Raw genomic sequence first — 26,740 nt, forward strand, 5'->3', positions numbered from 1 at the left:
ATGCTCACCATGGTCATTTCAGAAAGCACTTTGCAGTTTCAGTCAATACATAACAAGCCCATCTCCATGTTACACTCTTGAAACCCCCTGTTACCCAGTCCTCCCACACAGACACCCTGAGGAGGCAGAGGGTGCTCTGACCTGCACAGGCTCGGGTGTGAGCTGGACAACGTGCTGCATACGCTCACTGTGGTGATGTCTGGACTCCTCCTCATAGATCACATCCCTCTCATGCTGGGGAAGGTTCAGGAAGCGGCGAATGGTGCAGAGGTTCTCCCAAAGGGTGCGGTTTTCCGGGCTGGGGTTTTCTTTCCAGCGCAGCAGCTCACAGAGCCAGCCCTGCAACGGTAGGGTCAGCACAGTCATTTCACCAAGCACCAAGGAACCAGATGTGAGCAGAAGGTCAGCTAGACTTAATGCTCTGTGCTGAAAAGTCTTGCTGGTCTCATCTCACACATAAACCCCCACCACCCCAAGCTGCCCTTTGATCTCAACAAATCCATGACATATTCTATTTCCTGCAAGCTGAAGAAACTGAAACAAGTAGCAGTGCTTAGCAGAAACCCGGAAGCACAGCATCTTGTCCCCTATCATATTCACACAGTGTTTAAAACATTCAAATATAGATATTTTTCCTACAGAAAAGCAAAGATGAAACAGAGATGTATCATCACTTCCATTTCAGAGCCCCTTCATTTCTTCATCCAAGCAAGAGAAAAGGAGACATAACTCCTGAGACTTGCTGAAACAACCCTCACTGCAACCTGCAGCTGCAGAACCAGAAATTCAACACTACTCCAAATGTCTACTATAATATACTATCAAGACCTCTGTTTTGCTGTCACTATGTTGCACTGACTCCCCTAGCTCTAAACCCCACTAAAATTTTACATCTTTAAATAATAAAATCTTAGAGAAGATGCAACCATACAGAAAGGGAATCCTCTAGTATCTAGCACAAAAGCAGCAAACAGGGTCCTGCAGAAGTAACTAGAGATACCAAGATACTAGGCAGAGGTAATTCTAAACCCAACTACAGATCATAATAATAATAAATTTTATTTCTGCTGTCTTGTTTAAAGGTTAGTTTGAAATGCCTTTAAAAGGTTACAGCTATATGTAAGGAGCTGTAGGACCTCTCCACAGGGACCAACTGCTCAGACCTCTGAGGGGAAAGCACCAGCGCTCCAGGAAGAGGAAACCACCTGAACTCCGAGGGCGAGGAGAGCCCAAGGGCAAGAGCTGCTTGGGTGAGGACAGCCCCGCGTGCGCAGAGCGTGACCCGGTGTTCCCAGCAGGTGAGCCAGGGATTGCGGCTGCTGCTGCTCCTGCCCGGCGTGCGGCACAGCCAGCCCTGTCCTGCCTGCCAGCAGCCAGCCCACTTGGGGCTGGGGACAGTGGCTCCCCTCCAGTGCCTGCACAGGAAATGCAATGCAAATGACAGAAGATGAGAAGATAATGCCGAGGATGCTGTCAACGCGCCTTACTGACTCCTGTCAAAATATTTTACCTAGTAGCTTTATAACCCATCATTTTCAAACTACAGCTCAGCATTCTGACACCATTTTGACAGGCACCTTACAATACCTAAAAGATAGCTTGATCGATGTTAAAAATGCTTGGTACAAGAAGTAGCCAAAACTGTGTTTTTCTGAACAGTGACCAGAGCAAGCTGAACAGCTGAGTTCATTACCAGCCCACAGGGGGGCTTTTTGGTATTGCTTTTTTGTGCAACAACTTGTAAGCCATTGACAACTTCTACCGTGCCGTACCGTACTCTAAACCCCGTGTATAATATCATAAGCCGTTGTTTGCCTTACTCTCCACTGTGTCTTCTGCCTTCACCCCCCCCAAAAAAGGCAAGATTTGATTATCTCCGCTGCATCAGCCAAGACAGCAACACCAGCTGTTCTCATTGTGCAGCCTCTTCCTCACGGCCTACATGTTAATAACCTGATCATTCCATTTTCTCCTTCAACTGCCGGCTGCAGCACAGCGAAGAGACAAAAACCCAGGCCCATCTGCAGCAGCTGTAGGCACTGAACTGTGAAGCCACCAGGGATTTATAAACTAATCTGTAACACAACACTGCCTTGTTTTTACAAGTGAGAGGCCACATTTGTGCAGACCTGATCTTTTCTTGCAATAAACTAGGAGGTCTGGAGGGTGGGGGGGCAAGGAAAAAACAAGGTATCTAATCATTTACTTAGGGAAAAAAACCTCTGTGTTATATTTTCAAAGTGTTTTGATTGGTATTTGGACAATCTCTCAGCCAGGTGAAGTCTGCATTTTAATGCGGTTTGGCCACATCCCTTACCCTCAGTTCTCCTATTTCCACTGCTCAGAAATCTCCCCAAACTTTCTCTCTTTTAGAGAAAGATAGGAAGAAAATCTCCCAGCTCTGCAGTGTTTTCTCAGGGGTTCCTCCGCACAAAGGAAATAATTTTTGAAACGGAAAATAAACCATCTGTAGAAAAAATCAGCTCCTGTTTCTCCCTGTTTTCAGTGATCTGAATAAGTCTTCAACCGAACTCTTTCAAAATGTTTCAAGCAGGTATGTTTAACACCTCCTGGGGGATGCTGCAGCATGCAGACCCATCGTGTAACAGAAAACAGAGAACAAGCCTTGCACCTGGTGGAGCTGGAGCCCATTGCTGGGCAGGTCTGTGGGAGGATGCTGTGCCTGGCCCTGGCAGAAACCAAGCACAGCTCGGCAGGGCCACATCCCCTTCCCAGGGCTGGACAGGGCAGCCCGATGGCGACTGCCGCACTTTGATTTATCTATCCCGTTATAATCAGGGCTCATTACAATCACTTAGAGCAACACTACAGGCCTCATTACAGACTAGGCACTCGTTGCCATTAGTCTTTAAGAAGGATAGCGCTCAATTTGCCTGGCAACATGCGAGGTCCTGACCTTGGAGCTATTAGGGAAAAGATTAGACTGCAGTGTGACCATGTGTGCAGACATGAGCAAACCAAATTAATTTCTGGCAAAGGGAGAACCAGGCAAGGACCCTGCCATCCTGAGGACACCTGAGAACTTCTCCATTCCCCAAAGGAGATAAGCTAATGGCACGTTTAAAGGAGCCTGGTTCTGAAGGTGAAGCACATCCGTGGTATTTAGAGAGATATTAATCCAGTTTCCCCACAAAGTATTTGCTTGGCTGATCAGATTAAGGGATCTAGCCTTCAACAGCACACCCCCACCACAGCAGGCCCCAAGAAATCTGTGATACTTCACAGCCTCAGACATATTGCACCATGTGTACCCAGCTGCTACAATAATTAGCTTATGAATGTATCAGCTGGTTCTGTGATTTTTATAAATAATAACTAACCTACAGAGCAGAAAGATTTCCATGAGCCTAATATTAGCAAGAAATTGCAAGGTGCGCCTAACTGAATTGTCATTGTGCTAAATGCCCTGTCTTCCCTCACGTTGTGAGGGACTGGATCTCCCCCAACACCATTTATAAATATTTATTTTCACAATGTATTTGTGTCAGCTTTCTTCACAAGAGCCATTATTCGCTCACCCCCACACATACACACGCATACCCACTGCATGCATGTGTACACTTATCTGCATCAAGTCTGTCCTTTCACTAATCTTTTTCTATCCTTCCCTCTCTTTATTCAAGCATTCATTCAGGACCCTCTCTATCCATCTATGGGGCTGTTTATTAGGCAATAGCTTTGACTAATATGTGGGAAAACACAGCATGCCGCAGCTTACTCACACGTTCTTTACGGCTGCAAGTAACTCCCTTCCCCATGCACAGATGAAAAATCTGCATCGGCTTTTTAAAATTATTTATTTAAATAATCTTAGCACGCCATCCAAGAAAGTTTTGCAGTACCAGGCAAAAAAAAAAAAAAAAAAAAGTGTAAATGTCAAATAAAACAGTGACAGATGACAGTATTCTCTATTGAATAGCACCGTTTCTTCGTGCATGTTCAATGAGAACTCATGAATTATTAATATATAAAATCTCCTTTTACTGTTAAAAATCTCAACTTGGCGTTTTTTGGTTACATTTTTTTTATTTTCTTTTATTTATTTCTTTGGGGTCTGTGTATGTTACACAGAGCTTTCCAGGAGAATTATTTCATTTGAGAAATGCTAACATACAGAAATTTTTGGAGCTACAGCCATTCACAGTGAATTTTCATCTATAGCTAAATTTTTTGGCATGAAGGAGTAAAAGTGAAGGAGACACTATCTCACAATCTTTTCCCCCACTCATCCACATCATCTGAGCTCACTGCCTTGCAAGTAAATACAACTTCTGTGAACATATCCTGAAAAATCTAACAAATACCACACCCTTCCCCAGACCCATAATACACCGTGCTTCTGGTCCTGCCTCCCCTGCACATCACAGGTCTTGCTCCACTGCACAAACAGCCCCCTTGGCTGCCACAGAGTTACCAGAGTTTGATACACATCAGTGTCAATATGGGCGGCAGAATCCAGCCCTTAATGTCAGCTTCTAAGGTTCTCAAATGGGAACGTCTTCCATTAAAAATAAAGAGGAGGAAAAACAGCACTATTAAAGGATGCTTTTGCCTCTACATTCAGGCACACCCAGTGCTTGTGGTTACAAGGAATTTTGCTCAGAACTTCCTTCATTTCACCCCAAAACTTCTAGAGGCATCAAGAATGCAGCCCAATTTAGCTCATTAAAGAGAGCTGCAGAGAAGTGCTGTCCTCTATTCTTGCTGTTCTCATGAGACAAGATAAACATTTTCTAAGCATTTTGTTTGATAAAGAAAATAATATCATATTAATGTCCTATTTTTAACCTCTCTCTCTGTCTTCTAATCAAATACATTTCCACATAGCTAAGCAAACAACAACAAAAATCTGCAGAAAGCCAGCCATTCCCATTGTGCTTTTATGCTGTTAAAGAAACAGCATGCTTAGAACACCAAAGCATGAGCCTTGGCGCCCTCAAATCCCCTCGAGGACAGCTAGCTGGTGCAGCAATCCTGAGCCATATCCTCTGTCACTCATCCCAGAGCCCTGTTTAGCAGCTTGACCCTTTCACTTTTGCTGGGCTTACCCTGGAGCAGGGCAGGCTGCCCTGGCAGCCAGAGGTACCAGACTACAGTAAGGTCAGTTTTTCCAGTACTCAGTGAAGGTATGCACAAACACATTGACCCCAAAAACTGCTTCCTGCAGATCTGCTGCCCTGCAGTCTGCCAAGGACCGAATTTCTGACCAAGGACAAAGCAAGCACATGGGAAGAGTTCAGGCTCACAGTCATGCTGGGGTACAGGCCCATGTTTACACTTTGCCAAAAGCCACTGCAGGAGGTGGCAGTTGGGTGTCCACAGTGACTTAGTCACAGGCAGCTGTTCTGCTTTGAGCATGGATAAACCCGCAGCTTAACTGACCTTGTGTTTCCCTGCACTTACATCAAAATTAATAACAATAATAATAACAATTATAATAATAATAACAACAATACAGTTAGTTTTCTTCACTGACATTTTCTAGGGTCTCCAGTGAAAGCATGAGTAGGCAAATGAAGAGTTTTTAGTAAGAGTGATTCAGGAATAAATCTCAAAAATAAATGTAAAAGGCCATTTCCTCACCCACATCATCAGTGCAGAAAATGTCAACATATGTGACAAAATAAAAAAAAGCAGCAATGATTGACTCAAGTCTTGAAAGATTAGTAAAGAAATGCTGCATTCTCTAGAGAAGGCTCCCTTCCCACATGGGATCACAGGAGTCCTCTGGACAAACTTCCTCAGCATCTCTTCTCTCTGCTCAGTTTGGGACCCTACAGTGTGAAATTAGCTAGGTAATATGCAGCTCTTGTACCTCAGTCGCCAAACTCTCTTACCATGAATCCAATAAGTGTCTATTAAAATAAATAAACCCCCTAATGATTCAAGATAACCTAATCAAGAAAGCTGAAATGGATAAAAGACTAACTGTAATGGAGAGTTCTGTCATGGCTTCAATGAATTCTTGATGAGGGCCGGGGGAGGGGGACTGAACCTGAGAAGCTTTACTGGGAGCATTTTGATACAGTTCAAGGTTAATCACTCAACAGTCTGGATTTTCTGAAATGCTTGGTACTTTTCCTCCCCAGAAAATTCAAGGCAAAATGCAAAACACTTTCATGAAGGCCAGTTTCTCACTAGCCTCACAAAGCATGAAATTATACAAAAATTATACAAAAAAAGAATGAGATACATGAGCCCTGAAGTACCTTAGATTCATGGAAATGCCAAGTCTGCTTACAGCTCTTGGCCTCAGAGGGAAGGATGCTGTGCACTGAGGATATTTCCAGCATTCCAAGTTCAGACTAGCTTCTCCCCACACTAGAGAGGAAGTGTGGGCTTGTGGTTAGGGCAAGCAGCCCACCATCAGCTCCCAGATCTGCCAAGGACTTCATGAGAAAAGCCCCAGCTCTACAATGTCCCTTATTCATTCAGCTGTTGAGAGGCCAATGCACTGCTGCAGATGCTGTCACAGAATCACAGAATAGTTTAGGTTGGAAAGGACCTTTAAAGGTTTCTAGTCCAACCCCCTGCAATGAGCAGGGACATCTTCAATAGATCAGGTTGGACTCTGAGCAACCTGAATGTTTCAAGGGATGGGGCATCTGCCATTTCTGTGGGGAGCCTGTTCCAGTGTTTCACCACCCTCATTGTAAAAAGTTTCTTCCTTATATATCTAGTCTGAATTTACCCTATTTTAGTTTCAAACCATTACCCCTTGCCCTGTCACACAAACTCTGCTAAATAAGCCAAATTTAAGGACTGAAAGGCTGCAATGAAGGCTCCCTGGACCCTTCTCTTTTCCAGGCTGAACTCTCTGTGCCTGACTTCACAGGAAAGGTGGTTCAGCATTTTGATCATTTTTGTGGCCCCCTCTGGAATTGCCTCAACAGATTGAAGTCCTTCCTGGACAGGGGACCCCAGAGCTGGATACAGCACTCCAGGTGGGGTCTCACCAGAGCAGAGTAGAGAGTCAGAATCACCTTTCTCAACCTGCTGGTCTGGTCACGCTGCTTTGGCTGCAGCCCAGGAGAGAGTTGGCCTTTTGGGCTAAGAGCACCCTTTGACAGCTCTTGTCCAGCTTTTCATCCACCAGCATCCCCAAGTCTTTCCCAGCAGGGCTGTTCTCAATCCTTTAATCCCTCAGCTTTTGCTGATACTGGGGCTGACCCAGGTGCAGGACATTGCACTTGGCCTTGTCAAACCCCGTGAGGTTCATATGGGCCCACTTCTCTTGTCCTGGATGGGGGTCATGCTGTGACTGCATATACAAGTCTGTAAAAAATGAGCTCTAGTCCAAAGGTACTTCAAAGAAATTCTAAGTTCAGTCAAGGAGAGAAATATCCTTCTGTATTTCCTCCATATGTGACAAGAACATCGAAATATCAGCACAGCAGATACGCCCCAGATGTAGAGATTCAAAGCATCATAAAGGCTGTAAGAAGTGCCCTATACACACACACACTATATACACTACACATCTTCACCACCAGCTGGTTTTTCTAGCTGCTGTTCATCATCACTGGAAGCTAATTAGTTTAAGGCCACAGAAAACACCTATTATAAGCTAAAAGGGAGAGAGAAGGCATCCCATCCTATCAAATGAATACAAGGGAATGTAAGCTGGGAAGGAGAGAGGGAAGGATGAAATTAAGGGTTTCTAGCACTAATCCTTCCTCAGAGTGACACTGCTCATTCCTCTTGCAGTGCCTGTACTTCCTTCTTGGAGGGCAAGAAGGAGGTAAAGACATGGGAAGGTGGCCATGGTATTGAATCCCACCTAGTGTGAGATCCTACTGTGGGCTAACACCCTCCTGGGCCAGAGAACTGGCAATGAGGCAGGGATCTTGACGTGAAAAAGAAAAGTCAGAGGAAAGGCAAGGAACTGTCACAGTGATTTCCATACATAGGCCTGGGGGTTTTTTTACCTGAAAGGCCTCAACTGAAGGGCTTTTCTACCCCCAAACTCAAACCCTCCTCAAGCTTATCACTTGTTTGCTTACTTTTCAACATGGTAAAGATACAACCCAGAGACCGAGCTTTAGTAGCTTAACATTTTTTCAGATGTTGCTCCAAGGGGTCTCTCTTGCTTTACTGTGGTGCAACTGGAACAAACTCCAGTCCCTTGAAAAGAATTTCAGTTTCAAGGCTATACATTTTGTTTTCACTGGACTGGTGAAGGTTCCATTTGCCCTTCCCAGGGCTGATCCCCAGCAACAGGAACCCTGCTTCCCCATACCACCCCAGGCTGATTAAGAAGAGTCTCTTGCCCTGGGAGAACTGTGGGAAGTCTGATCTCCATGTTCATACAAACTCTGCCCTCCCTCAGACTGTCAACAAGGGCTCCAGCCAGCTGTGCCCACTATTTATTTTGATAGTGACTGTTTATTATGAACAGAACTACATTCCTAAACTCATTTTGCAAAGACTAAGAAAAACAATGTCTGCTGAGCACAGCACAGCCTCTGATAGGACTCTCACTAGCAGAGGTCAAAGGGGTGATGCTGCTGCTCAGCATTAGTGCAGTGCAACCACACAATCATGGTGGAAATGGTTTTCCTGGAGTTGTACTGTAGAGCATTTGCAGAACTGAATGTAGAAACCCATTTTAAAGACCAACAGTCCAAACTTGCAGTAATCCAAGGCCAAAGTCTCTGCCTGTCCCTCTGCCCAGCTCTGCACACACACAGGCCGACCAAACCTCTCTGAAACAGCACACCAGAAACCTGTCTTCTTGCGAATTAAATATAACCAGGGGAGCCCAAAGTGTAGACTGGAAACCAAATCCTTGTGTTCCAGACACACTCAGAAACATTCCCAATGTGCTAATACAGGTCCCACGTTTAGCCACTAAAAAGGGCACTAGCAGGCAGTATCCCCAGATAATCCTGCTGTCCACCAGGTATATCACTATCAGCTGGCAACTAAAACAGGAGGGCAGCTTTGGAGGCTGTGTTGTGAGGGCACTGAGCTCTCAGCTCCTGCTGGCTTCAAAAATTCAAAGGGATGCACAGCACTTCACAAAGGCTAAACATACCTAGATGTAAGTTGCAAGGAAAAAAATGCATATTGAGGTAAGTAAGTGATGAAAAAGTCAATGTCTAAATTAAATGGCTTGAAATCTTTATGAAGGTGGATTCCCTTAAAGAATTCTCACCATACTACCTTGGTACCTCCATGAGGCCCTGAAACTTGCATTTATATTGACTTGTGAGCTCTGTGATTTGCAGCCTCAGTTTCTAGAAACTGCCCTGCTCTTCAGTTGCTGAGACTCTGCCATGACTTAAGAATGAAGATAGTTACTTGTTAAATTAGAGGTCAATTAACTCCACCAGCAGATGATGCCACTTGCAATAACTGTTCTCAGTGGGTAACACTCTTCCTGTATGGAGACAGAGGAGGAAATGAGGCCTCCGTTGCCTCTGGATGTTCTCTCGGGTACATGACATACAGCCCTGTGTATAAAATGTCAAAACATCCCTCTCAGAGATTCACTGCCTGCTAAAACTGTGAAGATCTCACAGCACCGTGGATTGCTGTTGACAGAACAGCAGCGCCCAACATAACGCATGCCTTGTTAGCAAACTGGAAGCCTCTCAGTAGTCTGGGGTGAGGGAATAATAGGAGGAAGCCAATGCAACACAAGCCAGGCCTGTGGAGAATGGCAAGTGAACGAACCTTGGCGGAAAGTCCAAGCAAAGCCTCAGACTAGTTCTTTTTTCCCCCCTTTCAAACTCTCTCTTCTGCAAACATGGGCAGTTTTCAATGAGTGCTTCCCACCATGTAACTCAGCTGCTGGAATCAGCATCATTTTCACCAGAAATGCCCACAACTGGCACAGCTGGTCTGTGCCAAGCACTGGGGACACCCAGCTGCTGGTTTACACACAAGCTAGACCTAGGGCAACACGCTGACCATGACACTGGCTCTCCCCTATGCAAGCAGCTGTGTCCTTGCTTTTGGCACTGCTCCGGGCCACAGAATTCCCCAGCCAGCGGCGGGACACCACAGGCACACCAAGCCAGGCCAGGGGCAGGCACACAGGTGGGCTTTGAAGCAGGGGGAGGCCCTGTACCACTGTGGTTCTTGGCTGTGGCTTCTCTGTCCCTGCCTTCCAGTGCCCCCATAAACTACTTTCATGCTCCAGCAGAGCGCTATGACATCTCAGCAAGGCGAATGCTGGGCCATCCCAGGGAGCCAGTACTGCTTTGGCAAGGCTGTGAAACAAAAGAAACATCAGCCTCAGAAACGCTTCTTTATTCGCTGCTGCTGAAGAAACAAAACCTTTATGTGCAGTAACTTTGTTTTAAACAATAACATTTGTGGATCCTGTTCTTAACCTTTTGCATCTGGTGATCAAAATCTGCCCTGCTTTTTTTCCACGTGAAAGACTACGGATCTTATTTTTGTTTTGGCGCTGGTGTGCAATGCTGCCAGAGAAGTGCACTCAAGCTGGCACAGACCAAAGCTGGTGAGCCACCCAAATTATTGTTGGGTGGTTCAGTCCCTCTCTATTTCAAGAAGCCTCTGGGTATAATGACAGGAAGCTTGCAGGCAATTTTAAGGCAAACCTCAGAGAAGCTGGCATTCAGTCTGTGTTAAACACTCCTTATTAAAAGCTGTCCAGTCCGGATTCTGGGTGGAACTTTGATATCTGCATGGAGTAAAGAATAAGGGGCACGTTTGCAAAATCAATTGTGCAGTTTTTATATTTACTGCACGTTTACCACATATGTCATTTATTACACAGTGGAAAACCGTTAAATGCACAGTAGTTGTGCCAAGTGGCATTATGCTTTTAACAGCTTTATTCGTTTAACAGCTCCAGTTCTCATTATATTTTGCCATGTGGTACATGAGATTTTTATGCATTTAACAGTTTAAGAGGGTTCCATGGTATTTTCCTTTTATGTATTTCATAGTGAGCCTGGGATTTGGTTTGGGGGGTAGAGGGACTGTAACCCCTGTACCCTGACAAGAGAAAGCAAAAGGCAAAGAAAATTAATGATTAATCAGATCTCCATGTGTCAGGGCACAAATACCTGTAACAAGGACAAGGCTTTCCCATGTGTTTTGATAGCCTTTGATGCTTTGTTTTTACACCTTTCAATTGCTTATTTTACATCTATTTTAATGACTATAATGTTGTTTCCCTGCACAGGGGAAAGTGCGTGTTTTTCAGAGTGCATGCACCTAGATACTCCTATCCCACTCTCTCACTGTCACATGCACATTTGTGCATTTTTGTGTGCATATTGATGCCCTCTCCTAGCACAACTGAGTAATTTCATCCAGGATCAGAAGCAGCTCTTTTCACTGAGTAAACAATTCCTTCCAACAATCTCCAATCCACTTGCTGCCCTTCAAAGAACTCTGTCTGTCCTCCTTTCCACAAAATCCCTTCTGGTGAATTATATTTTTTTAAAGAGTTGGATGAAATTTTTAAATTAATGGATTCTCTTCAAGAATTTCACCCCAGCCTAGGTTTACCCACATGTATTTTTTACACCCAAGGTAGAAATGAATCCAGGATAACTCACTGCAGTGCTTTCTCATGGCTTTTTGTAAAAATGATTGGATCCAATGTGAATTATTCACATGGCAATACCATATGCAGCACATAGAACATGCTAAAAAGGAAACACCTGCCTAATACGCCGTTTCCCATTGCCTTCCCTCAGTTAGCCACTTAAGAAAGCAATTTCCTTACCTGCTGCATGAGCAGGATACCACCATTTTGGAAGTTCCCTGTCCTTCTAGCAGAAGTGTAAGTTACATATCACACGTGGGAAAAGACAGATATGTTTGTACAAAAGGGGAGAAAAAGCTTGGCTGTGAGCTGACCCTTTCCTCAGCCTCTTTTAAAAGGGAAAAGGAAACCACTTAAGCAGGCAAAAGCCAAACATGACAGGTTCCCCAGAGATGAAAATTATTATTATTGTAGGAACAGATGTAATTTTATTGGTGGGAGGAAGAGATGGATCTAGTCCCAACCCCAGAGTTTGCTTTAAAAACAAAACCCCAGAAAGCCCCGCAACAATGAAATCCTCTATACCACTCACCTGACTTTTATTGGCAGCCACTTTGGCAAACAGAGCTTGAGATACCTTGGCCCTTTTCATCTCCTGTTGGATCTCATCATAAATGGCAGCTGTGATGTTGACGTTGGCGCTGTCCGCCTTAATGGGGAGGTCTGTTGTTGGTGTCGAGGTTTTGGCCTACCAAGAGACCATGAAAATAATAATTAAAAAAGTGCTGCTTTCAGCCCAGCCATCTGTGCAGAAATTATCAAAGGATTTCAGTCAGCTGATGCCAAACTGCATTAGCTACAGAGGGACACTTCCTGTCCATTATTCTAATCAGGTTAATTGTGATTGGAAATAATTGCAGTGCATTCCTATAGGACATGCAAGGCCCTGTCAACTCTCCCCCTCTCCTTCTCCCAGCATGTTTATTGAGCAGCTCAACAACAGGATAGGTAGCTGGGGCACTGGGCTGCAGGCAGGCGCTGACATTGGCTTTGCCAGCCAGCTACTGCAGAACAGCCATCAGGCTCTACCTTCTCCCCCCCTCTCTAAAAGTGGCCTACACCTTGGAGGAAGAGCCAATTCTCCCAGAAAAAATGAGTAAATGGGTAGAGGTCTCTAAATAATAAATTACTCAATTTAATGTACTCTCTCAAGTCTCCCTCATCCTTTATTAAAACTATACGTATGTCACTTGAGTATGTATGGTTTCCCAGCCTTATCATCATTATGCTAGCCAGACAGTCACCTAATTTCACCTAGGAAATCAGTGGAAATGAAAAAAAAAAAAAATCATTTCATAAAGCTGGGCTTTGGCATGCCTTTGATGTGCTGCCCTCACTCTCGTAAACTCATATTGAGATTTTGTGTATTCCACTGCACTCCTTTTAATTGAATGATTTCCCATCAGCTTCTATGACAAATGAAGGACAATAACAGACACTGCCAGTACTTTCCCTGGGCTGGACACCCCTACAAGGCTTCTATCAACATGGTTCAGAAGACTGCTACAGGATGTTAATTTTAAAGCCCCTTGGACTGGGGATCCGCAGAATGCACTGGCTGGTGAGGGAGTGAGGGCACTGTGATGCTCTCTGAGTGCTCCCAGCACCAGCTGCCCCTTGGAGACAGATCTCATTTACTTTCCCAAGCTCAAAGAGGAGAGATACCAGGGCTGATCACTGCACCCCTTACACCTTTTAAGGGAAATATGGGTTACTGATATAAAATCTTCGTTTTGTCTTGAGACGTAAAGCTCTTAGGAAAGAACACAACCTAAATGGCAAAGCTCACACTTCCCAATAGATCCAAACCACCCATACACCCCAGTGACACTCATATTTGGTCCAATTATGAACCTTTTCAGATGGATCCTGTTTTTGTGTCAGAGTTGAAGTCTGCTAGAGTACATCTAATGTTAATTTTTAACTAGGCAGACATGCCCAAATGTTTATTTGTTAATGGGAACGTTAACTAGGCAAAACCAAACCTTCTGAACTTCTTTTACTGTTTTGTTACTCTCCAAATCTTCCTCTTCCTAACCTCTCTTTTGTACCAAGGCCACATTAATAATGGAGCCAAAATCCAATCAAGACAACACTCTTGACTAATCCTCTTCCTTATCACTTCCAGATAATGCCTGAATCTTCTCCCCTTCCGGGCTCAGCAGGCACTGCTCTAGGCTTGTTCCTCTCCTGTCATAGGCAGGACACATGCAGAAAGGGCGTAAGATTTTCCTGCTCCCTAAGGCCAGCCCCGTGTGCAGGCAGAGGCAGCTGGACAGCAGCTGGAGCAGAGCATGACCACCATGCCCTGGGAGGCCCAGGCTAAACCACTGCCATCCACAGGCCATGAGCTGGGTACAGTCCAACACAGGGACCAACAGGGACACCCCGCCCTGAAATTCAATGTTTACAGATAGATGAGAGCTAGGGCCATTGTGGGAAATGTAAGAAAACAACAAAGAGTTCATGGAAAGGAAAAGGACTGTCCAAGTCTGTCAGGACTGATTTAATGGAGATTTGTCAGGTATAAAAAAGTCTTCCCAGGCACTGGAGCCTTTGGCTAGCACAGCAGCCGAGGTCACAATGGCCTCAAAGGCTGTTATGGATGTCTGAGATCCTGAAAAGAACAAAATTAGCATGTAAAAGAAAGATTTACAGTATAACTCCATCCTGCATGGGTCTCCCACACTTCTAGGTCCACAGCCACACATCAGAAAAAGGCCTACCCTGCACACTCTGAAAGCTGCACCATTTTTTATTTAATCACTGAAATAGGAGGGGCAAGTACCAACTGAAAGTATCACAGTCACTAAAATAAAGTATTTCATGTTAAAGGCCGAGATTCAAAATTGGTCTTGATACTAAGAAGGAGTTCACCACTATTGAAACATCTTGTTGCAAACAGTGGGAGGAAAAAAAAAGTGTTTGCACCCACAGTGCCAGAGCACTGCAACCCAGCCCCTTACTGCTGGGGTTCTGTGTGACCACAACAACCCCCAACAGCTCAGAGCATTTTCCTCACAGCAACTGTACCCCATTTTCTGGATCAATCTGCCATTCTCACCTTGAGGCAGGTCCTGAGACAGGGGTATCACAAAAGGGTGGCTTTGGGGCTGCCTCAGAGTCAGGGAGAGTTGAGCTGGGTTACTCTGCATGCCCTTATACCTGCCTGCATGACAGCCCCAGCACAAGCATTTCCACAGGTATCTGCCATTCCTCTGCTACCCAGCACACTCAATCCCAAAAGCATTGCCGCAGGATATTGGTATCTATGGAAACCATGTTTCCAATTGCCCTTCCATCACCTTCTCTGGCACACTAACACAGTTCCTGCAAGGCTGGTACAGCTCCTACCACTGCTGCCCCAAAGCACCCCACTCCAGGGTAGGTAAGAGAGCTGCCTGGGGAGCTGACGATGCCGGGAATCGCCGCGCTGCCTGTGAGGATGGCATTTGTCTCGTCAGAACTAATACCAGGCATATGGGGAAGCGCAGTAGCCGTGCTGCCTGCCCAGGAGCTGGGAAGGGCCTCATTTGCAGAGGTGTCCAAGTTGTCAAAACAGCACCTGTGCTGACTGATGCTGGCCCTCTGAGGGCTGGGGAAACGTTATCAAGCGGGCACAAGGCGAGCACTGGGTACACAAACCTTTGTGTGCTGCTTTTGCTCATCAAAAACCTCACAATATTCTATTGGATTCTTTAAGCTGAAATAAGGCAAGTATGGGCTGGTTTATACTTCTAGAGTACAGTTTTCTAGCATAGCAACATTTAGCTCTTACCAAGGCAGGCAAAATTTCCATTATTTTAAATTATGTTCTAGCTGTGGCTAGAGCACGAGAAAATGGCATATTTCAACACAGGAATGAAATGGGGCGAGAGATACAATTTTTATTCTCACCGCATCACATCTAAACTCTCAATTTCCTTTCAGTGCTTGATTCTAGTGCAAAACGTATTGCATTAAATATAAGCAGTAGTAAGCTAATTCTTTAATGAATCAATACCAATGCAGAAAGTGGGTACACTATTTAAATAGTGAAATAGTGTACCCATTATTAAAATCCCTATCGATTTTTATTTTCACTTGAAGGTAACTAAAAAAGGTAAGGAACATACAATGAGTTTCCCATGTAATGAAAATTCAGTGTCAAATTTGGGTTGGCAGGAGAAGCTTGCTTTCAGTGAAAACAGTTCTTTTCATCATTTATTGCAGTGAAGTGCACCTGCATGTCTGGGTTAAACTGAACAACCTCAACAGTTTCTACAAAATCAACGCACCTTCCCTAAGGATGGTCAGTTTGAATGTAAAACTTCACTCCCCCCAGCAGTGCTTGCTTGCTTGCTTACTTACTTTTAGCAGCTGTGACTGCAGAATTCAATGAGAAGTGCTCATTGCTATTATTCAAAGGGTTACACGGGCCCATTTACTAAAGATCAGAAAAGTGCTAGAACTGACCCATCATGACTGCATTGTTAGAAAGTTCAGACTCAAGTCAGGCAAATCTCATGACAGGAGTTCATCATCAGCCCTGTGCAAGCACCCTCACTTTCCAGAGTAAACATCTGGGACTGCATCAGCCTAGTACACAGGGGGATGACTACTACAGTGTAGTATGTGGATGCTCTTTCTTAGTGCAAAGGAACAACTTACCCAGGGAAGAGTGGGCGGCAACAGCACCTTAATAGACACATGCAGTTAAGTCAATGAGATAACAGCTGCTTGGGAACTCTAAAGCAACATCTTCCTTCCCAGCACCCTGTCTATCCCCACTTTCTGTACCTCAAACATTTACTTGTAAAAACCTCTAACTCAAGGACTGATTTCCTATGCAAAATATGGAGCACAGTGTTTTCTAACAACTTCTATCTAATACACTATCGACCTCTGTTCACTAGACACTTTTTATTGCAACATATATGAACCAGAAGCCCAGAAATTTCCTCTGTGTTCTGAAGAAGGTAATGGACACAGCTAAAAAGCTACATGCACTGTTTTTCTGTAATATATTCTATAATAGTCATTTAATGGATATGTATCAACAGCCTGTATGTAATGCCCACATGTACTCTTTCAGGCACTAATGTTACATACTCTTGCATTTATGGCACTGATTAGAGCTACAACAATCATCACAGTGTCTTGCTGAAATCCACTAAATGTCTCTTAACAGCCACTCCAAAACCTTACAAAAGATTTTCCACAATTCATCTGGGCAAGGGGAGCAACAGACAGGAGAAGGGTGGAAAGAAACTCCTTCCCTGGAATAAACCACACAATAAACAGGTAACAAGGGAGTGCATCTTACCTGGGGTGTTCTGGAGGAGCTTGGGCTGCTGGCAGCTGAAGACACCATGCTCACATTTGGGTTCATACTTCTCTCTCTCTCATCCTGATAGATACGATCCCGCTCCGAGTCAGGCAAGTTGAGGAAATTCTGCATTGCCCTTAAGTTTACCAGGAGGGACTGGGAAGCTGTCCTAGGGTCTTCTTCTTTACGCAGGATCTCTGACAACAAACCCTGGTTTTAAAAAAAAAAAAAAAAAGGAAAAGAAAAGAAAAAAAAGCCAGTCATGTGTTGATGGGTTTCTCTGGTTTTTAAAAATTTGTTTAGTGTAACCAGCTGGGTTGCAATACTGACAATCTACATCAGAATCTCATGGGCTCTCCCTGAGGGGATATTTTGTAGGAAAGTGTTTGTCTTCTGGGGGCTGGGGTTTATTTTGGGACTGTCCTATTCTGGCACTGTAATAAGCTTCTTAGTATGGAGATGCTGGATAGGAAGGTAGGTGCACTGGTTAGAAGAAATTGCAGTTATCACCAGGTGCTTGCTGCAAATATTTTAGGAGCTGTTAGATCTCTCTCTCTCTTTCTCTTTTTACTTGAAGCTGGGAACACTTGGCAATCCTGTTCATCTTTGACAAATCTGCCAAGGTTGGTAAATTTAGTTTCGACATTTAAACAGTGCAGGAGGTTTATAAAGAAAAATGTTTGGCTGGGTTTTGATGTTACAGTCCGCTCATTTCAGTTTGGACAGTCATTTCTGAAAGGAGAAAAATGAAGCAATAATAAAACCTGAGAATCTAGCTTTAGGGATTTAACCCATTCTTTCATGCCTCATTTGAAAATACCACAGGCTTCACATTGCAACTGTGAATGAACACCATATTAATGTAGTTTTTGCAAAAGCCACAACACAGCATTTCCAAAAAATAAAGAGGGGAAAAAAAAAAATTTGAGAGATGGAAATGTTATTAGAAGAGGCTTAAATCTAATGATGGGATTAAATTTATGCATAAGTGCACGCACTCGCACTCAATAGTTCCATGGATTATCGAAAAGTTAAAGCATAGCACACAAGTCTGGATCAGGGCCTACAGAAACTGTCAAGGACACAGTGTGTGCCACCAGCTTCCCCCAGGCACTCCCTCATATCCGACACTTCACAAACTGGGACTTCATTCCAAATAGCAGGAACAGCAAATTCCTGAACTATACCTGTTTTAATGTACTGGTATGCAAGGAAGCAGAGAGGGAGCATTTCTGCTCATAGAGACTGTTTGCATCTTAACATAACATATCATTATCATATCAAAATGATATCTTACGTTAATATGCGAGGCTATGTGCTCATTATTTCAAAAGGCTATTCTGCCAGTATGCTTCCCTGAGCCATCTGACACTGTTCCTGCTTCCCTCCTGTCACAACCTGGAGGCTGTCTGCACCGCTGCTCCCAGGAATGCCGGCCACAAAAGCCATGTGAAATCCCAGCCCAAGCTGGGAGGGCTCATCTTGGCCTGGTCTGGGAGAGGAGCAGTTCAGCAGGAGCGTGCACAGGGACCCCACAGGCCCCGACACGGCCCCGCTGTGGCTGTTGACACCAGTGTTTTGCAGTTACTTCACAGCCAGGACCCAGGCAAGCTGATTCCCAAGGACAGGCAAGGCTTTCTCCTTTCTTGTCAGAAAAATGTTACTAGAAAGCAACCACATATTCCAAGCCCCATAATATTTAGTTCTCATTTATTTTCTTTCATATCAGAGTCTCCTTCAAAAAGCCTTCGTAAAAGCCCTCCCACTACAGTTGGCCAATTAACCAAATGCCAACATCTTTAGAATATACTGATCTTATTTACCAGTCTTCCTGACAAAACCAACTGACCAGCAAAGGACGTATCTGTACCTGCATTTATCTGCTATTAAACACCTACACTAAAATACACACGTGAAACCTCTGCTTCAGCAGAGTTTATACCACAAGTGCTGAAAGCAAGCTCCACACACAGCCTGAAGGTAGGCTCCATCTTTTCAGCTCCTCATCTACATGATCAAGCTAAGACACTCCCAATTACATTTTTCCGCAACTATCAGTGTGGGTACCAGAAGGACTGGAGCTGGGAATGGAACCATGGTGAGCTCCACTCAGAAGTGGGATGGGAGAGAGAAGTTGGCTGATGAAAAACATCTGCACTGGGAAAAAGTTTGAAGAAGTTGCAGTGCTGGGCTGTCCTCTGGTATTTTGTGTGACCTCGACACAACTGCATGCTCGTACTTGGCTTCTTCCTCAGAGTTTACCACCCCTCAGAGAAGCTAAGGACATTTTGAAAAGCTTTCCAAAGTTTGACAGGCTCATAGGCTGGGGAAGATTAACCGAAAAAGGACATACAGGAGCTTGGTGCCACAACCCGCATGATTCCAAGATTGATGCAAGTCCTTATTAAAATTTTCCCCTAAAGTCAGTGAAAAATTCTTCAAATGCAGTAAATAAATGAAATACTGGTTCCACCAATTCTCTAAATTCCTAATTCCCTGTGTCTTTGAAAGGATATATATAAAACTCCTTCTTAAAAGAAAAGCTCAACTTCAAAAATTAGTGAGTTTAGTATAAAAGAAAGGGACCTGAAAGCTACTGGAGCTGACCCTAAGACAGTTTTTTCTACCTCCCATTTCAGCCTCAGTAAATTTATGGTCCAATTTCAAAAATGGAGAGCAGAAACATATGTGAAAGCATGCCAGCAATTACTTTTCCATGCAGTCATTGACTCTGTATGCAAATCAGAGGCTCACAGGTACAAGTGGCTTGGTCATGGCACTAAGAGGTATCTCAGGCACTAAGAGGTATCTCCCTGTCTGAGATACCAACCCTTGTGTTCGAAGGCTCTGATTTATCACCAGAAACATCTTCTCATGGGGTAGATTTGGTGCCTGCACTCTTGCTTCCACTAAGGTCTCATCCTGACCTGCTACAGGGATGCAGCAGTATTTTGCAGCACTGCTGTTCCATCAGCAGGCTGGGAGCCTCACCTCCTAAGGCAGGCACCTGCTCCAGGGGGTAACTTGCTGCTTCCCCCAGCACCGCGACACAGCAGCTCCTGGCAGGGGCAAGCCCTGCTCCCCGTCCCCTGCTCCAGGCAGGTAGGAAACCTGGCTGCCAAGAGGGTTTTTCTGCAGCTCCTCTAAGTGCTTTGGCAGCTTAGGAACCATGTAAACAGCAGGAGAGCTAATAAGAAAACTGACTCATGAGGGAAAAATCTCATGTCCTCCTGCAACTGAAGATAAACAACAACGCCAGTAAACAGCAGCAGCAGATAGCTGAGTGATAGGGAAGGACAATAAAATAAAGTGTCTTGAGAGCAATAACGTTTACAATAATATAATTCTGAGCTACTGAAGTATACACAAACTAACCGGTGAGCAACATTATAAAAAATAAAGTGATATTAAATAATCTGTTCAGCCTTTTTGTCACCTGCAACAAATTAGGCTTTCAATATGCAAAACATCTTCCTTCCAGAAAAACAAATGATCATGATTTCATTTAATTGTAATTTAATGAGGCATAATGTATTTTTTAAAGTGATATACACCAGGTGTGTGGTGAGGAAACTGGCCCAGCCAGACAAACCCTACTGTTTCTATTTTTGAGAAAACCCTAAAGCCAGCCAGAGACTGTTTTCGTTTCTGCAAATTATGTTTCTGCTGGAGGGGGTGAGGAAGGGAAACCCACAGCATTCATACATTTCTTATAAAATTCCATCGGCTAAATTAGCTCATTCTGACTTACTTACATCTCGCATATTAAAAAATAAAAAAATAAAAATTGTCAATTTGCAGAGTAACCAACTCTGCAAACCTAAAAGATCATCTTCAGGGACTAGAAAGTCTCAGTGACTTTAAATAGCCAAACGGATCTTCTACATAGAACACAGCTCCCAGGATACATTTTAGGACATGCAGCTTGATAATATCTTTGCTTTTCCACTCCTCTGCATCATTTTTAAGCCGGCTGCTGAAGAGGCAACTGATGAAGTTTAATGTTCACACAGGCTGTGCTTGAAAATGAGGTGTGTGATCACCCTGAGACAAGGGCTCTGCACAGCCTGGTTTACCCTTGGAACTTGCACTATTTTTAAAATTACACGCTGGATCCATAACTGACTTTAAGAAAATAATACCTGTGGTGGAGAAAAAAAGCACGTCCAATCAAAACAAAAAAGTTACTGAATCTATTTAAGGTAGGAGTAATTTTGACCGTGTTTTTTCAAACTAGCTGAAACGTAGTCCCTTCAGGCCAGCGAAGTCACTGTCACAGGGGTTTGCTTTGCATTTATTCTGTGAAACCTCATTTGTGAACTTCTTTTACTTTTATTAACTACAGGATTTCCAGAACAAACAACCCAAACCTCACTGGCAACTAATCTTTTTTTAAGCAGCTTCTGAGAGATGATGCAGTGCAATGTAGAGTGACTGTTATTCCAACTGACTCCAGCATCCAGTGGACCAACTGAGCACCCTTCGAGGCAAACAAAGGCTTGATCAAAGCCCACAGAAGGTGAGGAGCAAGGCCTCTCTGCCCTCTTCCCAAAGGGCTGCTGCTCAGGCCTAGAAAGGGTGTCAATGACATCTCAGTGGGACAGCAGACTGCACTACCAGTGACCAAAGGCAGGATGATTTTGCAACAGGAACTTTTGAAAAGCAATCTGGATGGGGGCAAGGCGGTACTGCTGGAGTGCAGCCCAGACACTCGTGTGCTGGGGACAGAGGAGGACAAGGGCCATCAGGCAGCAGGAGACTCCCAAGTGCTGCACAGGGCCTCACACACATCAGGTTCAATGACTTGGATAGAAGTCATGCTCTTCCTCTTACAGACCTAAGCCATTTGACTACAAAACCAGGCACCAATGTTAAAGGGGCTCAGAACAGGCTTTGGACAATCAAAGCACTGGCCAAGGCAAAAATTTAAATAAACCCAACTAATGTGCTAAACCTCAGTTTATATGTTCTGTATAAGGAAATTATATATATATGAAGGACTGAAAAAGCATAAACACTTTTTCAGACTTTCAGTCTATTTGTGCCTCTCCATACTTCAGCTATGGCCAAAAGCAACAGAGAAAATGCTGAAATACTAGAAAAATATTGCTTCTGCAGTGCTTAAAGTTCCAAGTACTTTTAAGCCCTGCACTTGTACTGACAAGTCTCAACAGAAAAGATATTCTGTTTTCCATCAAGGAAAGGATGAGAAAATGTAGACATTTATTCAGTTTCAATATCCGGATCTTAATGGTCAGTGGTGTCCCCTCTCAGCACACAAGGCCTATTTCCAGCACGGAAGGCAGCACCCCGGTTAGCTACGCGTTTCTACTGAACTACACCGTAATTGTACCTTGAGAATACAACAACAAACTTGACTTTGCCAGGCTAAAATGACCATTTATATTTACAGTTGTCTGCTACTTGCAAGTGCAAGCTGGAGGCAGCAGGTCAGTCCAGGAGCTCTGCAGAAGAAGCACTGACTTCTCACAACCCTTCAAGGAATAAAGCAATTCCACCCGCTGAGTTCTTCTCACATCAAGGCAGGATTTTACCGTGACATCTCTCCGCCTCTCTGCATTTACCCCAAGTCTCACCTTCAGCATTGTCTATGGGGCTGAACAAGATACATTCAATAATTCTGAAATACTACTCTTTGCCTCTAAGTAGACAGCATTCAACAAGAACCTCTATATGAAGTACCTGTAGGCTTCTTGGGACTCAAGCTCATTTTCAAATGCTCACTGCTTTGTTTTCAATCCCTTGCATCTCTTCCTAATTCCAGATAGGATATGAAGCAGAAGTGCTGGAAGTCTATCAGAAATGCTTATCCTGGAAATGTGTCCAGTCCAATTTTGCTGAGCAAAATTGCTTTAGATAATCAGTGGAAAATTTTGAGTGGTTAGCCAAACCAAGCACCTTCATCTCCATTCTGTCACAGTTTCCATCAGGCAAAAGTGTCTTTGTACCCTGTTGCCTGACCAGCTCTTCTCTGTCAATGGTAAAAATGTGTGGTGCTACATTTGTATCAGTTTTACAAACTTCAGAACCTGAAGGACTCTGACTGAGTCTGACTCCCTGTGAATGGGAGACCAACAGTCTCCCAGCATCCTTCAGTGTACACATCACATCAGTCCTTCATTTAGAAGAAATCTTCTGATCTCCAGATTCAGCCAGAGTATGAGCCTTGTTCTTAAACTCATTTAGCTAATGCTAAAATACATACATCTCAGGAGAGAGCTGCTTAGGCACAAAGCATTTAGAGACTGATTTGAATAAAACTTATACAGGGTGCAACAATGAAAATTTGATTTTTATTATTAAAAATGAAGTGCTTAAATCCTCAAAGAAAACGGCTTTATTGCATTAGTTTAATAAAGCCTCTTTTTTATTATGGTATCTGTTTTTATGAGGGAAGACAGGATGTGCATGCGGATCTGAATGTGGATGCATGCAGAAAACGAGGCAGAGAAAGACCGACCACCTGCAGCCACAAAGTGCCACCATTTATATGACATGCATGTCAGACCTTTATCCTGAAATATGCTGGAAAATTAGCAAAGACACACAGCTTGTGCACACTGTAGGTCCATGCCTTTGCTTCCAAGGCTCAGGACTCCTGTGTATCAGCTGAGCAGGCAGCAGCCACCTCCTACAAGCACACATTCTGAAAGCCTGACTCACATGCTACTTAAGATCTTTTCATTCAGCTTATTGAATACAATTAAGTTAATTGAAACTGAAATTTTGGGCAGTGCAAAACCCACTGTTGGAACAAATATCCCATGTACCAAAAATCTGCAATTTATTAAATTAAGCACTTCCCTTACAGACTGCCTTCTTTCCTATAAGTACAACAGAACGCTGCTTGTGCCACATTACACCCAAGAATAAAACAAGTAGGCAGCATGAAAGCGTTTCATGCTATGAGAGTTTTCTGTGAGGGTAAAAACCAACAAAAAATCCCCCTGAAAACCCAAACCAGAAGCCTTGCTAATTGAAAGTCTGTGCACAATGGGGCAGACACCATAGCGATGAATGCAGCATGACTGTCTCACTAGATACCAGGCAGAGAATTAAAGCTGCTTGTGTTCCTCTCATGTGAGTTAAAGGGAAAATTATTTGCAAAAGGAATTCTGTCCAGGATTTGGCTCACAAGCAAATAGAGGTGGAAGACACAGTTATTTCAACAAACCATATTTCTGATTTTAATGCCTTGTAGAGGACTCTTTTCTGAACCCACTTCCATTTGGGGGAATTTTGCCAACGAAAGAATTAAAATGAGGGGTCACAACCCATAGCCTTACTACCCTAACAACCACCCTCCTGCTTTCAGAGCCCCCAAACCCTCTACCGGTGACCAGTGACACCTTTGTATGCCACAGAAATGTTATTTCCCTCTTCCTCATTGCAGAACCCTGGACTTGCCTACAGTTGCACCAGAAGTTGGGGTACCACTCAATCCTGTGTTCCCCTATGCCTCAACCACTCCTGCAGCCAAGGACTCCTGTGCACTCCTGTGACCAAATCCCTTGAACAAGGAGGATTGCTGCAGCTTATTTCATCATAAACTTCGCTACATCTGAAGCTGGTGGAGTTCCCTCCTCCTCAGGCTGTTACTCCTTTAATCCAAAGAGACGTGGCTGGCGCCACTAAACCAGGCAGGAGCTGAGCTGGGTGTGTGCTGCTTTCCCATCTGCAGGCTGGGAAGCCAACGCTCCCACATGGAGCTACTCAGGGCAGGAAGGAGGGAGCAGTGCTCTTTGGGAATAAAGTTACAAGCAGCCTGAACACACTGGTGTTTTTATCCAGCTCTCTTTGTATCTGGCCCCACAACGACTTGATTTTAAAAGCCTCACAATGATATTTCCAGTTTCGGAGGCTGTTCAGTAAAACAAGCACTGGCCACTTGCCCAAGCATTTTACTAGTTTTGGCTATTATTTCACAACATTGGCAAAAAAAAAGGATGCTCAAAAAAAGAGAAAGATACAAACTGAAACACTCCTTCAGTCTAAAGGCTTTGCAGTCCACTGGGCACTCCCAAGGAGAGCAGCAGTTCACTGATCAAGTGATTTAAACTGTCTGGACTCTTTAAAAAGAGCCAAATAAACTGTCCTGACTACAACTCCATGAGCCTGCAGCAAAGAGGGATGCTGAACAAACGAAGAGAAGAATAATACGCTCATTTTCTTTATGCAGAACAGGGTTCAAATTACCTATTTTCCAGCTTGAATTTTGAGGAGTGGGATCACTTGAGCTCCTCCAGATTTGCTGAAAAGCTTTCCGGTGAAGGACAAGGTAAATCCAAGAGAGCATTTTCATGCATTCCCTTTAAAACAGTCCTCTCAGTCCTACTTTTTCCTGTAACCAACACCACCTAACAATTTATCAAAACATTACAACCTTCATTAAGCAAGTTCTGGTTATTACTACCTTTTGGTTGCAATTTGAATGCTGTATTAGAAGATAATATACTGCTGCAGGATGGTACAAGGACTCTGCCCTGAGCATGGACCAAACTCCATGTGTGTATTCTCCTCTAGGAAGAAGTCCACAGCCTTGACCATCCGGCCCCTTGTCCTGCCTCTCATTTCAGAGCATCTTTGTTGGCCAACATGGAGGGTGCTCATGCTTTTAGAGGCCATTTGTCACCTAGAAGTTATCCTGATGTAAAGATGATCCATGCTTCAGCCAGGCAGGAATTTTTTGAGAACTCCAGTACTGGAGCAGTACTGCACTGTCCTGACAACCTTTTGACTTCACTGCACTGTTTGAGACCAACAAGAAACATCAGCTCCCTCTGTGCATTAAAGCCTCCTCACCCTCTACAGTCTGTATATTGCAGGCACTTCACTCACAAGCTTTGACTGCTTTTAAAAATGTACAAAGGGCAATTCCAAGTGTGAGGTTCACCTGCTCTGACTCTGACAGTTGTACTTCTCTTACAGATTTGCAGTATTAATCAGAATTTTCCTTGTTTTTTTCCTCAAGATTGAATAGCTCTATGCAATCAAAAAGTGCCAAAGTCTTACAGAAATTAAGCCTTTCACTAATGACTGTTTTAATAACAACTTCAGCTTACAGCCTGGCTTCATGCCTACGTGCTTTACAAAGATGCCTTCCATTTTAAAGGTATCAGATATGACTATCTAACTCTATTTGATAGGCCTCATAAAGCTGTCTGCCTTCAATTCAAACCCACTCACATTCCCGCATGCAGTTTTTTAGGTCCAGATAAGGATGCCTAACTTTCCATTAGTGAGCTGTTAGTTCAGAGCAACAGTCTGAGCAGAAGCAACAAACTGTTTCAGTAAACAACACATTCTTCTGACTTAGGGGTCACAGGCAAGAGGGAGCCAAGGCCAAGGATCCTGGCTGTAAAAAACCTGGGCACAAGCAACGCAATTACATAAGCAAGAAACTGAACCTCCTGCCTCAGTAACATTGCTAACTGCCTTAGCTGTGGCAAGCTCTCTCCAGGCCGCAAGAGCAGGGAAGGCTATGCAGAGCCCAAGAGGGTGTCACTACAACAGACACCATTCTTACCATTGCTGAGCAGACTGTGGGCAACACCATCTTAGACAAACGTGGTATGGTGCACCACCATTTTAAATATTTTGAAAGTTGTGTAGGAATTTCATACTTACTGAAAAGTGTCATTAAAACCACCTGCAATAATTATATTGTCTCTGTGGGTGTGCTTCTACCCATCCCACATGCTGAACAAATAGGCATTTAGATTCCACAATAGCATGAATTAAAATTATGACAGTGAATCTCTAAATATAAGAAGAAGCAGAGGTTAGCCGAAGACACTTACTAAAAATCAGGCATATACACTTTGAGGGTTCTTCATTCCCATTTTCAAACGAAAAGGAAA

General features: G+C 43.9%; 1 protein-coding gene across 2 annotated transcripts in view; it reads right to left on the minus strand.

The window, feature by feature from the left end:
- SATB2 (SATB homeobox 2) overlaps positions 1–26,740 on the minus strand; it is a 134,886-nt gene that overhangs the window by 24,657 nt on the left and 83,489 nt on the right. For both annotated transcript variants that reach the window (XM_048309970.1, XM_048309969.1), the window contains 3 exons: positions 16,857–17,069; positions 12,084–12,239; positions 142–339 (listed from right to left, as the gene is read on the minus strand). In XM_048309970.1, coding sequence (XP_048165927.1) covers positions 142–339; positions 12,084–12,239; positions 16,857–17,069 — 567 coding nt within the window. The remainder of the gene's footprint in view (positions 1–141; positions 340–12,083; positions 12,240–16,856; positions 17,070–26,740) is intronic.

This window comes from Corvus hawaiiensis, chromosome 7 (genome assembly GCF_020740725.1).
Source record: "Corvus hawaiiensis isolate bCorHaw1 chromosome 7, bCorHaw1.pri.cur, whole genome shotgun sequence".
Classification (NCBI taxonomy): Eukaryota; Metazoa; Chordata; class Aves; order Passeriformes; family Corvidae; genus Corvus; species Corvus hawaiiensis.